Source organism: Humulus lupulus, chromosome 8 (assembly GCF_963169125.1).
Source record: "Humulus lupulus chromosome 8, drHumLupu1.1, whole genome shotgun sequence".
In the NCBI taxonomy this organism is placed as follows: domain Eukaryota; kingdom Viridiplantae; phylum Streptophyta; class Magnoliopsida; order Rosales; family Cannabaceae; genus Humulus; species Humulus lupulus.
This window is the reverse complement of record NC_084800.1, coordinates 81,829,763-81,847,261: the sequence shown is the minus strand read 5'-3', so window position 1 is coordinate 81,847,261 and position 17,499 is coordinate 81,829,763. Positions and strand designations below refer to the sequence as shown.

Sequence of the window (17,499 nt, the reverse complement as noted above, 5' to 3'; positions counted from 1 at the left end):
TACATAAAATATCAAGTAGGATATGGGATCCCATTGTTTTAAAATCAAAACAAGACATAATGATATTTGAAAAATAGATTACATAATAAAATGCGGAAAGATACATATAAAAACCATAAGAAAACAAAAAACTACATCCTCGAAACCGAAACTCTCGACTCCTTGAATCCATTCTGCCTCAATACACATTCCCCAAGCTTCCAAGAATCTTTCTCCGCCGCTAAGACTATTTTCCTGCACATATAAACAAAAAGGAGTGAGCCTAATGCCCAGCAAGGAAAATCTAACACATAGTCCATATACATAAATTTCATAAAAACATAACATAACACTTATATCACACACATATTATAATGGCCATTATTACTTGGGGTCCCATAGACTAAACAAGTCATATGCCCATTAGATTAGTGGGGTCTTGCTAGCTAAGCAAGTCATATGCCCATAATCTATTTGGGGCTTGTTAGTCATATAGGTCATATGCCCAAGCCTACAAACATACTTAACATAACATATTTCATAACATAAAAATCATAAGATAACATATAAAAACATATAACATATAAATTCTATCATATTTTCCTTACCAAGATTACCGGGATATGAGGACAGAGTTGGGACTTTGGAACACTCCTAAAAACCATTTGTAACAGAGTGAGTACTTTGAAGAAAATAAATGAAAGGAATGGGAGGACTATATCATTGAGAATATACTTACCAAAAACTTATGCTCAAGAACTTAGATTTCCTAACCAAAATAAAGAATAAGGTTAGAAGGCTGAGTAGAAGACTATGAAAACTTAAATAAAATAATACCAATGAACTAGAGTGTGGAAATACCTTGAAGACTTGTAAGACCAATCTAAACCTTGAACCAAAATGCTATAAAATCTTACTTCCCAAGTGTTTGATAAGCTTATGATGATCAAGCTTATGATTCCCAACCCAAGTGTTTACACTCTCACACTCACCTAGCAACTTGCAGCCTCTGAACTTAGAGTAATAGATGAATAAATGGCTGGGTACTAGGTCCTATTTATAAAGTTTAGGAATGAAAATATCTCATTTAACTTGAATAAAAATAATGGATTTTTAAGTGAAAATAATTTGAATTATCGTTCAGCAGAGGCTGAAGACTCGTTCAGAAAGGTGCTGGACTTATCAAGAGGTTGAAGGTTTGAATGGAAAATGATTTCAAAAACTTTCAAATTATGCTGAAAGGGGCGATATATCGTCCCCTGTAGGCGATATATCGCCTGGGCCAGTATGCCCGAGGCAATCGTGCACCGTTTCATGTTTTTCGTATCTTCGTGCTGCGATATATCGCCCCCTATAGGAGCGATATATCGGCATACGCTGATTATTTAAACACGAAATTACACATTTTTAGCTTAATTTGAATTGAGTAAATAGCCTTGACTAAGCCCTTTAACGTTTTCAAAGCTGCTGACTGGCCTTAGAGTATTCAAATTTTAACCTTAATAAATTTAATGCTCAAAATACTTAATCATTAATAAACCCATACATAACATGTGCTATAATCCTATTGGTTCTTATTTAAACCTTATAGTATACCAAATATTATCCTCAATATCAGTCATATTAATCAAACCTTAGGTTAAAATTAATATTCTTAAACTATAGGTTAAACTTAGAAAATCTACAAGTACTACTATGAGTGTCCAAATAAATCCCGGTCTGAACCAAAAATCCACAGTCATAAAGATAATACTATTATTACTATTATATTACTATCTAACTTAACTAAGTAAAGTTCTTGGACTCTACAGTCCTCCCTTGCTCGGGAGTTATTATTCTGGGACGGTGTTGCTGTTGCTACCCTCTGGCTAGTAGAAGCCTGATTGAGGTTCTGGTTATTTACATACTACCTGAAATATCCTCTCGAGATCAATCCTTCGATCTCATCTTTTAGTTGTCTGCATTCATCCGTTGTATGTTCGATATCTCTATAGAATCTGCAGTACTTGTTGGAGTCTCTTTTCCCCTTTTGGTTTCTCATGGGGTCAGGCCGTCTAAAAGGGACCTGGTTTTCATTAGTCAGGTAGATATTCTCCTGAGACTCATTGAGCTCGGTATACACCTTGTAGACGGAGAAATACCTTTCCCTTTTCTTCTTCTTTCCCCCTTCCGCCTCAGGATTATTCCCTTCATTTTTCTTTCTTTTAGAAGGGTTATCCCCAGAAGGTTTTGAGGTCGTAGGATCTGCCGAGGTCGAGGCAGAGTTTGTGTTTGTTGTTGTAGTTATGGGCTGAGAAGTCAAATTCAACGCTGACCTCGCCTCTTCTACATTAACAAACCTCTGAGCTCGTCAATCGAACTTGGTTAAGGACCTTAATGGCTTCCTTTATCTTCCCAGAGAGGACTTCCAGGCATTATCCAGCTCGAACAACTATTAAATAGCCGCTGTCATCGACATCACGAGAGTTCCAAATTGAATCTTGTGAAATAACTCTTTAGTGTTTCGTTTGGCTATTGTCGGACATTGGTCAAGGCAGATGCCTCAGGCCTAATGCCGACCATGGCCTTGAATTGTTTCTTGAAATCTCTTGATAATTGATCCCAAGAAGCAATTGAATGTCTCTTATACTTTTCAAACCAGATTTTCGTTGGTCCCGTGAGCGAGGCTGGGAAAAACATGCATCTGAGCTCGTAGCCCACATTACTGGCTCACATGATTGTATTAAATGACTGTATGGATCTAAATTCCCATCAAATGGTGGGACATGAGGAATTCTAAATCCCTGAGGGAACGGGGTGCTAGAGATGTGCAGGGCAAAGGGTTCGAGTTCTTCATCGAACTCATCGTCCCTCTCCCGGCTCCGTTCATTTTGTAAGAGCCTGAATGCTCTTTCCAACTACTCAATCCTTTCTTGGATTGGATCTATGGGGGGTCTAACTTGAATCAGCGAGAACTGGTTATCGTTTATTACAACTCCAGTTCCCCGTCTCGGCGTGGGGTGCTTGCGCCCGTTGAGATGGTCTCTCATATCCGAATATGGGGGATTGTCACGCCCCCGATTATGGTTTAAATGCTCCCGTAAATCTGGGTGATCTCCTCAATTTACAGTGTTTCTACGTTCCTGGTCATATATACTAACCGATCTAGTGTCACCCGAGCCTTCACTGACATGGCTTGTTGCATGGTTGTTTCGAGATGTATTTCTTGCCGGTTGCCTCGTCTCAATAGTGTGAGATCGAGACATTTGGCTTCTCGTGGGTTGGGGACCCCTATGCTCCCTAGTAGTTTCCCCATTTCCATGCCTTCGCCCAGCTCACCTTTCCTTATCACCATGGGTTGGATATGCATTCCTCCGACACTACAAGAAAAAATGCTTTTAATAACACTAAAAATGTGTTATCAAAACATACCATAACACTTTTTGATGTGTTAAGACCGACTATGTTATCGTAGGTCAGGGTACTTTATATAACACTTTATCATTGTTATACAGATGTGTTATTATAATGTCAACGATAACACACTTTCTGTGTTATTTTAATAAATAGATAAGTGTTTAATTATATTATTTATAGTCGATTATATAACACATTTCAATACTTATAAATTTGTGTTATACTACACTTTAGTATAACACATTATTTGTGTTATATAATGAAGTTTGCATAACAAAATTCTTTACATAAAAAGTGTTATTGTAATAGATATTATAACACAATTTTCGTATTATTTTAATATTTAGAGAAGTTTAAATTCTCATTATATATTCATTTATATAACACTAATTTATTCTATTATATTTTAATTTTTTTATATAATTAAAATTAGCTTTTTAATATATACTAGCATCATCAAATGAACTTGATTTTCAAATAACAAAATTAAAAACACTCAACATTGTATTAACAATCCACAAATTAGTTTAAAACATTCAACACTGTCATCAGCAACAAAATGTTCTTTAAGTATTTAAGTATTCTTAAATATTCAACATATTGAAAAGTTACTACTTTCAACACAAAATATTCTACAGCTGCCCAACACAAAGCCTTCAAAATTAAGAATAGTGCAAGTGTTTTACAATAATAAGAAAAACAAGAAGAATTAGTTTGGCCCTTCTGTTACATAGAACAAAAATTGGGGTCACCGATTCGCCGATTCCTTTCTCATTATCAGTGTTGAAGTGAGTGAAGACATATTTCACACTAGCTCTCTCAGTGGCACCAATATATACATGCCACAAAGAAGAATCAAGAAAAGTAAGATACATTTCTATACTTAAATAAACTATCTATTTCAACTAATTTAGGCATATAAGGTCCAGTACTAACTCAAAATTACTCTCAATAACTTAACTAAACTAATTGATTTAACTAAATTATATATATATGAGGTCTAGTGCTAAGATTAAAGTATGTGCTATACTTACTAATAGTGACTTTGTACTGTACATGCATTACAGTCTCAGACCCCAAATGAAACTCTAAAAGCTCCAAGCCAGAGTATAAATAGTCAACTAGAAAAAATTGAAGAAAGACATAGTCATAAAGAATCAACACAGTCATAATCAAATCCAAATATAGACCCTATTTCCCAACATATATAATGTGTTTAAGTTGTTCAAATTCCAATCCTTGCCATGTAATTGTTTGCTTAGCTTCTTTAGCATCTGCATTATACAAGGATAAACAACATAAGATAGAATTTATAATGAAAATAACATATAACATATCTCTTGTAAGACTAAAATTAGAGTATTGATGTTCATCTCTTGTAATTTTCCAAACTAAAAAACATACTTTCTGTCTTAATTATAGAATGAATCTTGGACAAAAATCAGCAGCTAGGCCAATTATCCTTGTAAAGTATTAGTACTATCAAACCAAACAACAAAAAGAGAGCTCATAATCAATAATTAGACTATAAAATTGCTGTAAAATAAATAATTATGCAGTAAAGTTAAGAAACAAGCCATAAAATGAAACACAAAAGCTAAAAATCAAGTATTTAAGCATGATGAATATAGTGTTTACAGCAAGAGAATTCAGGGAAAAGCTACTTAAATATTTTATCTCATGAATCTTGATTATCTTTGCTACGTATGAGTAACTAGCATGGATAGAAAGAATAAAAATGAACCCTTCCAGTGGATTCGACTGGGGAGGGTGGTGTGCCAAGCAAATCAGTCATGAGATCCAATTGGTGTATCAATTTTCCCAACGAAACCCTAGTTTTCCTGTAAGCATTTAAGCAAATACATCCTATGCTCCAAATATCTATTGCAGGAGTGTACTGAAGATAAAAAGTAGAGATATTAGACTCTTAGTATTAGAAAAAAGTACTAAGCAACCATACACTTGATATGATATAGAGTAAGAAGGTAACATAAAAATTAACATTGGCCAATCCCCTCAAAGATATTGGAAAACACTTAAAAGCATTGCTACTTGTTAATTGCCAATCAAAAATAATCTCCGCAACTATTCTTTTACCAGAAATAAGTATGAGAGTACGTAATAGGTAGACTGAGCCATTGTCAATTTGTCATATAATAAAATAAAGAGCAATAGATCAATGGTGGTGCTGAGAGAAACATGTATTTTGGTGATTCAAGCTTATAGACAAAATAATGATGGCCACATACCAGTAGTATATACAGTAGAAGAAGCCAATACAACATGCCAACTCATATATACATATATTGCAAGGGAACAATGCTTGAAAAAAAAGTATTGGAGTATACTGTGGAATCAGTAATAGAAGAAATTGAAGAAACAACATGAAAGAAGAAATTCGAAAGATCATTAGAAAATCAACAAAAAAATGCAATACTTTATGCATATGTCATCAGCCAATCAATAGAAATTGAAAATAAAATCACAAAGATCAATCTCAGCTTACTTTTGAGAAAAATTGACCCACAGAGTTCTGGAGCACGACACCATCGAGTGGCAACATATTCCTTCAAAAAAAAAATGAAATTTTCAATAAGAAATGCAGTTTAACAGACTGCTGTTCATATATTGGAACTAAATAAACTGACCATTATTTGAAAAACGGTGTAGTTTTTCAAATAAAAATCTAATTAGGGGAAATAAATCCAACTTGAACTTCTCATCTCCAAGTGTACTTTCTTTCACAATTTCAAAGATTAATATCAAGCTCTCTCTTGAAACTTGCCCTTTTGCAAATAGAATTTACAGTGGTTTAAAGGAATGAAGCAATTGAAAATGAAAAGCAAAACTTATTCAGTAACAGCCAAATGTACTTTTTCTTGCATACTTTTTTATGATTAATATCAGGCTTTTTATTCCCCTTAGATTAGAAGGACACAATAAAAAAAGGAAACTCACTTTGGACAATTCCAATTACCTTTCTTCATTTCAATATCACTTTCTCCTGACTTCTTTGGTCCCTCAGCTTTGCACTTCAGGCAGCAGATATTTCTAGCAAAATTGGTGAAATTGCATCTGCAGCACATCAAAAGGGAATCAACCATGAGTTTAGGCAAAAACAAAAGAGAAAAAGGGACATTAAGAAATAGAAAAATTGAAGAAACTGTAACTGTGGCACATCAAAAAGGCATCCATTCCAAGATTGAATTAAATATATACGAAAACTATAAACAATATCATACTGTGTGAATTGAAAAACAGGGGTGAAAAAAAAAGTTGAAAGAATGTATAAAAAGGGTAGTTTAACTCAGCAGTATCCGTACTATAAATAGCCAAGACTTCTACAAACACTTTCTTATACTTAACTTTCAGCATTCAACATAATTTTCCATTATAAGGACATGCCATATCATATTGATATAGTGGACATGTCAACTTTCAAAACCTAGTTGATTTCTGAGATAGATTAAAACCTATTAATAGCATGACAACTGCCCAAATCCTTTTTGTAGTAACCCATGATTGATATTACTTTTCTTTGTTTTTTTTTTTTTAAAAAAAGCTAGGATCCTGTAACAATTGCTATGCAGGTACCTAGGAGGGACTCAAATCTCAAACCTTGTGGGAGCAAACCACATGCCCAAACATTTGAGCTACCCTCTTAGGTCCATTTGATTGAAATAACGAATTAGTATTTAAAATATAATGTTACTCATTGACATTTCTGTAAAGTAAAAAAAAACACTCTTCTCACCCATTCTCATAAACACATTTTCTCTAGAACCCTAAATTCAAAGTGAGATGATTGATTCAAAATATTATGGTCAAGGAATGGTATTTATTTATTTTTTACTGTATGCTACTATATGATTCTTACAAGTTATAAATGCATATAATATATGAACAATAAATCATTAAAGACAATGCTGCCCTAACCCCTAATTTGGGATTAAAAAACAAAATCAGAAATAAAACTTAAGAAAAGAAAAAAAATACATGGCGAAAAAGAAAGAGATCTCTGGGGCATAGAAGACAAAAAAGAGTTAGTTCATAGATATCAATAGATTATTTAATATTTTTTTTATGAAAGTGGTGAGAAGAAGAAAGTGGAGAGGACACATATTTGTTTTTAATTTTCATTATTTAGGCAATTTTTTCAAACACCTTGAGTGCATGAGAAATAAAATACTAACTACCCAGCCAAAAAAGTCTCAGAATTACAAAAATCAATCATAAATGGATCTAGCAAAAAAAAAAAAAAAAAGTGGTAAATTAACTACATTCATAGAAGCTTTGAATAAAATTTGAATATCTCATAAACTTTATCCATATATTTGGAAACTCATAATAGAACACACCCATATAAAGTCAGAACAGATCAAACTCATAAGACTTTATTTGATTAAAAAGGAAAAAAAAAACCACAGAAAACTTACCTCTACCCTTATAAGAGAGAACGTAAAAAAGAATGAAAGAGAATGAACCTAATATGAGAGCTGACAATGGAGACTAGAGCAAATAAGATCGTTCTACTCATCTCAGTTGGCCAAAAGGACATGGGATTTCTAAGACTCTTTCCAAAAGACCTAGATTGTAAGAGAATGTGAATGAGGTGAGAGAAGAGCTATCAGTAATGAAAATAAAACTTACTTTAAAATTTGAATGAAAGTGTAATATCCTTCAACTTAATTATACTTAATCTAATATTCTCAACTTAATTTAGATGCTATAGGAAAAACAGGGGCAGTGTTTATAAAGAGAAGAAAATATGCAGTTGGACAATAGAATGCTTTGTTTGCTCCATTGTTTCTCAAAAATAAATCCAAGAAAAGGTGCTCACACTTGTTGAGTCGTTTTCACAAACTTGATATCTTATTGCTAACATAGATTAGTCTATGCACATTGAGCAAAAAAAAGCAGACTAAATATCATATGAATATATATCTTCCTCTTCAAAGAGTTTTACTAAAGCATGTTTAAAATACAAATTTATCTTGAATACTTTCTACTCAAGCATTTTGTAACCAAGAGAAGTTTCTTGATTTGTATTATTGCTTCATTAAAATTCCAATAACTAACATATACTTTACAGGATATGTCTAACAAAACAGGAAAAATGACATCTCTATATATCATTAGTAAAAAATAATGCATATAAACACATAAAATTCAAGCATGGTGATTGTAAAAATAATAATTACCTTGTCTCCATCATTTGATAGACGTAAAGCATAATCAGTTAGTAATGCCACTGATTCAGAGACTGCAGCATAGCCTAAGGAAAAGTATAATACATTAATAACTTTTCAAATAAAGTAGTTGAAAATAATAAATAGCTTCTGTAAAGTCTCTTAGTTCTAAAGCATAAACTTGTCTGCAAATAATCAATTTCCAAGAGAAACAAGTCAAAAACACATAATGAACGCTTAATACAGCAGAAAGAATGAAATCCTGTTTCTCCTTCGCAAGAGAGAATAATACAGAGGAAGTTATGCCTGCAAAACATGTTACTGATGCAGCTCTCACCTTGCAGAACACATAGAGGTGGTTTAGAATTAACTATAGACACTTAAAAGTCCAAGCTAAATTAATAAAACGAAACTTCAGGGGCTTATAATCAATCTTTAAAAATCCTACCTAAATTGATAAACCTAAACTTCTGTCAATTCTTGATAATTAATATTACAAGGGTTATTAAATAGATTAACAGCTTGCAGAGAAAGAAAAAAGAATTATAATGAATTGTCTTTTCTTAGTCACAAGACTATTTGATGCAAAAATAGAAATACCAAATAAATACACAAGATGAGGAAAATTAATCACCTAACTTAATGTTCATTCTAAACAAACTAGCATATTCCCATTCTTTCAATGATGTAAAATTTAAGAGAACTAAAAAACAAGGCTCATGCATGCATTAATTTAGAGTTGTTCAACTTAATCATGGGTTGGTTTCCATTTCTGCTTTGATGTTGTGTATTTGCTACTATGCTAAACCATCTAAGGGATCTCCTTTTCTTGCTTCTTCACTTCTTCTCACTCTTGTTGACTTACCAAGTTGGAGAAAAAAGATATATATATAGTAAACCTAGTATTTTTTAGCTTCTTTGATTTGATTTAAGTAAGTTGTAACTTGTGATTTTGGATTAGTGTGTTTGGTTTTAGTTTCTATGGTGTGGAGTAGTGAAAATAGTATAGGTGCAAACTGGGGGACAAAAGCAAGTACTGTAGTGAGGCTTCTGAGACAGAATGGGTTTCAAAGGGTTAAGCTTCTTGATGCTGAGTAGGACACTCTTAGGGCTCTGGGTAGAGATCTGGTATTGAGTTCATGGTGGGAAAATGGATATGTGCATACTTGTTTTTGTTAATATTGTCACATCTTAATCTTTTCATGTTCCTTTGTTATTTCAGGTTTTACTCCAAAAAAATCCAAACATCACATATTAGTAGAATGGGCAGAATTTTGATAAAATATTTTTTAAACTTAGATATTAATTTATCTTCCATCAGTTTTTTGACATATTTTTTCAAAAAAAATTATGTATTAGGTTCTTTATTAAACGTATGGATATGATGAGAAAATAATTCATGTTTTAAGAATTATTCAAGTGGTTGGGATGAGGATGACTTCATGCAATATTTGATCCTCTATCAATTTTGTTCTATTATTACAATCTGATATATTTTAAACGCATTAATACAGTATGGTGGAATCAGACTATCCAAAGAAACAATAATATATATATCACAATATTTATCTATTATCTCTCTCAATCATGATAAGATCACTATATATAAATATGTGTGTGTGCATATATATATATATATATTAAGTATTTGTTGCATTTGATATGTCTACACTTAGAATTGAATTCATATAACTCAGCAACCATCAGAAGAGATTCAAATGTGAACCATAAAAGTTTAAATCAATATTCACTAAACTGTACCTGATTTGGCCAAAACAATTTAATATTTTTTTGGAAAGAGTGGTGATATAGACAGCAAAGCACCTGCAGAGCAATACCAACAAGAGATATATTAACTACAGAAATGTAATACATCCATGAACAAGATACAAAATTCCTAGAAATTAGTAGAATGTAATAAAAGTAGTACACTTTGATTCATATCATTTTACTAGTAATTCAGGTTGTTGAAAATATTTTTCTCATTAGCATAAAAATACCATTTGATGAACCTAAAAGTAACATAATAAAATTGACCCACAATTTTGCATACAAACCAAAACCAAATTGAACTTCGAACCCAAATTCCAAATCACAAAGGCTAACCATTCTGACTCATCTCATCTCCTTAAGAACTCATTCACAACCTATATCAGTAAGTTGCAATCCATCAAAATACATAATATTTTAGTAACAGTCTCAAATCTGAAGAAATAGAAACATAAGAAAAAAAAAATCAAATAAAAGAAACGAGATAACAAATTACTTGAGCTCTGAATTCATATATAAGGTAAACGTCATATATAAAATAAAAACCTATATATTTATATATAGTTGTGGCATTATTGAAAATTTCAAATTCTTTCATTAGTAATATCTTGGTCAGTGAATATCAGGTGTTGGCAGGCAAAGCCGTCCAGCTTTCCTTCACATTGAAACCACTATATCAAGTATGTACTAGCTATTTGGTTCACCAACTGCCAACAAACACAATATATGTACTTATTTTTCCACAACCCTCAATTATAATAATCTTCTTCTTTTCCTTTTGTCTTTTTTTTTGTGTCTGTGAGCGCACTATACTTCTAATCTTAGTTTTGGTTGAAGTATGTAGCTTCCTTTTATTGCAGCTTACATTTATTCTTTTTACTAAATTATTTTGGGTATTTTTTTGTTTAAGAATTCTTATTAATAGATTTGGTGATTTGCTATATGCATAATCTTATGCATTATTCACTCAAAGCGCATATCAAATATACTAATCTTCACCAAGCTACTTTTATATGCACATATATACATATATGTATGTGTGTGTACTCATGTATCTATTATATAAATTCTTGACTATAAACTTGTCAACAAACACACAAAGCAATTGTCTTTTCTCTCTGTTTTTAGCTCTGCTACATTTTGCTCAAGTAAAACCAAGGCTTTCTTATTATAATATGAATGAATACCATCATACCAATCCATTGAATACTAATTAATACATATATATATAGGAATATTATCATTCCACTCAACTCCCTCCTAACTCGTAAGAAACCTTTCTTGGCATCTTCTTGGAACCACAGCTAAAGCAAATAATAATGATCCTTATTAAAAACACTGATTTCCAAGAATTACCAGCTTCAATTTGTGTGTTGTACAATTTGGAAACACTATTTTTGGAAGAGTAAAGAGAATGCTCATGATTACATTTTCATATTTTCAGATTGTAAGAGACTTTGGTTGTAGGAAGGTGAGACAGTAAGTGTTCTTTATTTTCATGTGTTTTCTTTGATCCATGTAATGATCTTTATTTGTGCATTTCATAACAAACTAATTCTAAAGTTTTCTGGTAAAAACAATGATGTTGTAGAGTTTTATGCATGTATTGCTATATTATATACATGTTAAATAGTTTCATTGACATAGGAATTGTTTCCCATTTTAAGACATTTTTTCATCAATTTCTTATTTCTTGACTAAAAACTATGCAAATTTTTTGCCCAGGAAGGTGTAGGAATTAATAGAAAACATGGCTGAGAATTTTACTATTATGAGACAATATTATATTATTATGAGACAAATAATTATTTTTGGTTTGTAGGGTGTACGTTTGATTGTATTTGAGTTACATTTTATTGTGTGATTTTGGATTATTCAGATTTCATGATTTGGAAAGAGCCTACTCTGAGTTGATGCAGTAACTGAGGGGAGTGCTACCACTGGTGTTTCTTATGGTTAGTCCAGATGATGATGTTGAAAGGGATTTTAGATGAGAACTATTCTGATTAAGAGATGAAAAGATTGAACATTTTTATTTTTTTGGGGTAATTTTGTCTTCATTAATCTTTGTTTTGGTTTGACACCAAAGCCAAGTGGATTAGAAGGTCGACATGTCATTTAGTATTGTTGAAGACATTTATGTAAAAATGGAACATAATCATAAACATAAGTCTTACTCTAAACAAAACTATATCAGTACTTTAAAAAAAAAAAAAAAAAACTATATCACTCATAAGCGTGGGAAGCACTTGCAAGGTCACTTTACAAAATAAATGTTAAATGCTTATTTCTTTAATGTGTTAAGATTTAAACTACAAGTATAGAATAAGTAATGGAGAAAAAAAGCTTAATATGTTAAATTAATAATAAGCCCACATGAATATGATGATGGTAAAACAAGATATAAGATAACAGTAGTACAAATGCAAATATGTATTGACAAAAAGACTCATAGAGCTATCTGAGAAGTCTAGTTAATTAATAATTAGTAGAGAGAAGCATACCTAAAAAAGGATAATGGCAGACGTAGAGAAGCCTTGCATCATCTTCGGCCAGAGTCACTTTGTTTCTCTTTTACTTTTGTAACCAAGCAATCTCAAAAGGAAGTTTATTTAAAAAGATCCTAATATTTCATCTCACTGTAGCTCCAAACCAAAGAGAACCAATGAAAATCAACAATAATAAGAACAAAGGAAAATGTCAATAGAATAAAAAAAAAATTAAAAGGCCAGCAGAAAAAATCCAAAAACAAAATGAAGATCCAAACCCTAAACAAAGCCCTTACCACGTAGAGAGTGACATTACTAGACCCGATAGGAGACTGGTCTTATAATCTTTATTATTCTATTGACAGAATTGCAAATATGTATTGATAGAAAGACCTATAGAGTTGTCCGAGAAGTCTAGTTAATTAATAATTAGTAGAGAGAGAAGCACACCTAGAAAATGATAATGGCAATCCACCGAGAAGAAGCCCGGCATCAAGTTCGGCCAGAGTCACTTTGTTTCTCTTTTACGATAGAAGACTTGCAAAGATAATCAGAGTTGTTGAAGATGACGGTAGATGGTGAAGACAACAAGAGGAATCGAAGCACAAATTTATAAAATTTTAGTAGAGAAGGGGAATGAAGAGAGTCTCTTCATAATGAAAGGGGAATGATAGCAAAAGAGGAATGCGACTGTCCAAAATTTTAGTAAATAAAATTTTTAGATTATACGGGCTTTTAGGAAAAGCTACTGCCTAATTTTTGGTCTAAAAAAATTTTACTCTCCCGGTATTTTACATCACTTATTATAATACTTTTTTACAAAAGTTATCATCATGTGTTGTAGAAAGGGTTAATTGGTGTAGTGATTAAACTATATTGAATAAAAGATTAAGAGACTGGTAATCATTGTAACTATTGTATAAATAAATGCATTAAAGTAACATTATATGTTATTTATATGAATATAGCTCTTAGAATACCCTTAGGAACAAAAAGAGCTCCATACCAGTTGATTAAGAGCTTTTGTATCTTCTGATAGAGATAGACGATATGCTGAAACATCATTATACTCTACAACAATGAAGTAATAGTTTACAAATGAGATATACTTCAAACTTTTACAAACACAACCATTTAACACTAAGAAAACCATGGCAAATTTTCATTTAGACTTCAAAATTCTATTAACTTAAAACGCTAATATAGCTATAATTTTTCAAGCAAGGATAGTGATAACTAAACTTGTTGAAGTAGCACTAATGAAATTTAAGTTGAGCTTTTTATGTCCCACGACATAAAAAGAAACATTCCATCATTATTCTCACAGAACCATCAAAATAGAAAAATAAATAAATAAAAACGATGAAAATAAAAAATTCGCATACCAATTGGACTTTTAGTTGCACCTCTCTCTGTTAACACCCAAATTCCTGGTCCTTGCACTTCTGCTTGCTCATCCTATGAATATTTATTAATTATTATGCAAATATAGAAATAAAAAACAGAATGAACTGCACTTCAAATCTCAACCCTCGTACATGTATTGATTAAAATGTACATGCATTTAGGTCATTTCTCAAGCTAAATTCATTCAATTGCCCCTCAAATTCCACCAAGCTAACATGATAATCGCATCTCAAACAAATTTTAACCAGAAAAATTACAAATAATACACCAGCTAAATTTAAGTCTCGTACATACATACATACATACATACATACATACAAACATACATACATACATACATGCATGCATGCATACATACATACATACATAAAAAAAAAAAAAGAATTAATCATTTTTCGCAAGAATAGAAATGAAAAAAAGTGTGTTCACAGGAAAAACCTCGAGTGAGAATGTAGATAGCGCCTCAATGGCTTCTTCCACAGGAACAACCATAGTAATAGTAGCAGAGGTCTTAGCTACGATCTGACAAAAATTGAATCATCGCAATTCGGCAAACATTTTGAGTAGAAGTAGAAAATGGAATTGCTCAAAGTAGTCAACACTACAACAATATTGAGTATATATTACATTAAAGAATAGCATATATTTAGAAGTGCTATTATTAAGTGGGGGATTAAAAAACACGGAACTGAATAGTGGGGATTAAAAACACACGGTCTGTTTTTTGCGCCATATGACTAAAAACTCAGGCGGCAAAATGAATTTCTGCCAAATTCCCTTTCTCTCAGCCTTTCTCTAAGTTATCCTTTCTCTCAGCCTCCATCTCTCACTCACGAAGCCCTCTCCGCCCTCTCCGTCCTCACGAAGACTCACCGAACTCAACTCATCTCTACCTCACCGCCCTCACGAAGTCTCTCCGTCCTCAACTCATCTCTGCCTCACCGCCCTCACCGCCCTCACGAAGTCTCTCCGCCCTTAACTCAGCTCTGCCTCGCGAAGACTCGCTCCAGAGTCGAGCTCTTTCTCCGCCTCACAAAGTCACGCTCCAGAGTGGAGCTTCTCTGCCTCACGCCCACGTAACTTTACAGCAAGAGAAGGTACTGATTTCCCATGGATCCTTAGTATCGATAATGATTTGTTCTTATTCTTGTGTGAAGGAGCCTTTCTTAATCTTAATAAACCCTTCTCTGGTTCTCATCACTGGTGATCTCACAGGTTTCTCTCTCAATCTATCTTCCTTTATTTTTATTGAACTTTTATGTTTTGGCTGATATAGCTTCGTGTGTTGTTGAATTATTTGGTAGTCTGATATGGGTTTCTTCAATATTTGTATTATTTGCTTCATGTCTGAGATTAGTATCGTGGACTTTTATAAATATGTAACGCTTAAGGAATTAGATTCTTCTTATGCATGACTGTATCTGGTGAAATTTTCACTTTTTAAAAAGCATAACACAAATTTCTTGTCTTGTTTGGGCAGAGGCTAACCTTTCTAAAGAAGTTACCCATTCTTTTTTTAATTAATGGGATTGTTGTGTGTGTTTCTTTTCGGAGAAATTTGTGCTTTTTATATGCTGTCAACTGATATAAGTTTTGATGATATGCATAGTCAGATTTGAGAGTTGAGAGTCGTGTTGTACTTATAAGAGTTTAAGTTATTTTGCTATGTTCTCACTAGTTGATAGAGTACTGTTGCATGCTCCCCCTTATCCGTATAGAAATCATAAGCAGTTTGCTTTATATTAATATACTCGGTATAAATTAGATTATGATTCCCACTAGCCTGCGTTAAGCCATCTACAGACATGATTTGTCAAATCGAACACTGTCTAACTTCTTGTTGTTATCTCCACTAGATGGCAAGAGCAAGGATTTTTTAACAATGAAGCAAAATGAGGTGGTCTGGTCTCAAATAGTTTATCCATCTTAATCTACAGCTCTTCCCACACCTTTGTAATCCTGCACTCTAGTACTCATTCTATTCATTTATATTTACAAATTATTGAAATATATATACATATTTAAAATATTATACATCTCACAATATAAGAAAAGATGATGTAAACTTTAAAATCACTAATTTTTACAGATAGAGCAAAAGAAATAGAACCTGCAAGCTTTGGGACAGAGCTCCAACTGCCATGGCCATGAGAGGTGATATGTGTAAGGAGCTTGTCATCTTCTTCAGGTGACCAAAGGCCTCTCTTGACTTTCTGCTTGTTGCAGCAATGATGGCCCATATCCACAACTATATATTATTTACTTTCCCAAATAGTTAGAAAGCTTATTAATAATGATGATCAATACTAGCTAATCACTTGAACATTTTTCACAAGGAAAAATCATTCCAACTAACCTCTCACAACTCTCTCTCTCTCTCAATAATTTTTACATTCAATCATCTTATTGATATCCATATATACACTGGGGGGCTCCTTAACCATATTTTCAATCACTTTAACCAACACATTGACTTCAAAAATGTTATGCGATAGTCAATGGGGGGCTCCTTTTTGTGTCAATTCATATGTAATCTGTAATCATTTCTATTTATTATTTGCTTCTGGACTTGTTTCAGGTTTCTAAGAAGAGATGGTACTGGCTTAAAGTTTTTGCTTTGGCTACAATCAGAGAATGGGATGCTCTAGAAAAGTTCTCAAAAGAAAAGAGACCACCCATTGGTAATTTTTCTTACTATTTGAATATTTTTCAAGTCTCTTTTGCATGTAAGCTGTGCCGCTTACTTCTGTCTGTGAGTTCTTCATAGTGGAAGCATAAATAAAATGTAACAAAGATTAAAAAAAAATTGTGAAAGGAGGGATATCTTTGGGGTTCGCTACTTATTTTCAGGGAGCCCTCTAGGTATAAATATTGTTGTTTCTTGACCATTTCATGAGAAAAGTTCCCTTTGGAATCAAATAGGTTTTAGGCCATTCGTTGAAGCATGCATTGAAGCAGATGAGAAGGGAGAGGCCTTAAAATATATCCCCAAACTTGCTGATCCTCGAGAGAAAGCAGAGGTAAGACCGAAGCCTACACAATATGGATTCCATAAACGTCGCCTCTGCTAACTGGTGTTTAATTACTTCATTCTACTGTTGTATTGTATGAACTAACTTGTGACCATTTTTCTTTTGTAGTGATACCTAGAGAAATTTTTGAAGTCAATGTGTTGGTTAAAGTGATTGAAAATTTCAGGAAATAATGTATAGCTTTATGTTTTTTTGCATTGTAGGAATGATAAATATATGTATATATATATATAAAAA

The 17,499-nt window shown here is 32.6% G+C and overlaps 1 protein-coding gene across 9 annotated transcripts; it reads right to left on the bottom strand.

Annotated features, from left to right (window-relative positions):
- Nucleotides 1–3,925: 3,925 nt before the first annotated feature.
- LOC133797950 (uncharacterized) lies at nucleotides 3,926–13,546 on the bottom strand. Of its 9 annotated transcripts, none has more exons than XR_009875746.1 (10): nucleotides 13,274–13,544; nucleotides 12,839–12,973; nucleotides 10,326–10,388; nucleotides 8,577–8,650; nucleotides 7,860–7,961; nucleotides 6,334–6,450; nucleotides 5,882–5,942; nucleotides 5,120–5,272; nucleotides 4,410–4,649; nucleotides 3,926–4,193 (listed from the first exon to the last, which is right to left on the bottom strand). XR_009875746.1 is itself a non-coding variant. In XM_062236089.1 (10 exons), the coding sequence occupies exons 5-10, from the start codon at nucleotides 8,606–8,608 to the stop codon at nucleotides 4,548–4,550; spliced, it is 567 nt and encodes a 188-aa protein (XP_062092073.1). In that variant the 5' UTR covers nucleotides 8,609–8,650; nucleotides 10,326–10,388; nucleotides 10,622–10,711; nucleotides 12,839–12,973; nucleotides 13,274–13,546; the 3' UTR covers nucleotides 3,926–4,547. The 9 variants fall into 9 exon arrangements, 6 of the variants coding, with proteins under 6 accessions (XP_062092073.1, XP_062092072.1, XP_062092071.1 ...); XM_062236089.1 differs by adding an exon at nucleotides 10,622–10,711 and having other exon boundaries at nucleotides 3,926–4,649; nucleotides 13,274–13,546; XM_062236088.1 differs by adding an exon at nucleotides 10,671–10,711 and having other exon boundaries at nucleotides 3,926–4,649; nucleotides 13,274–13,545.
- Between the last annotated feature and the right edge of the window lie 3,953 nt (nucleotides 13,547–17,499).

Coding starts and splice junctions, on each gene's coding strand:
- LOC133797950 (XM_062236089.1), bottom strand. CDS start 8,608: ATGCTTTACGTCTATCAAATGATGGAGACAAG. Junction 5,943..6,333: donor GGTAATTGGAATTGTCCAAA/GTGAGTTTCCTT, acceptor TTTTTTTTGAAG/GAATATGTTGCCACTCGATG. Junction 4,650..5,119: donor CAGTCGAATCCACTGGAAGG/GTTCATTTTTAT, acceptor TGTATAATGCAG/ATGCTAAAGAAGCTAAGCAA.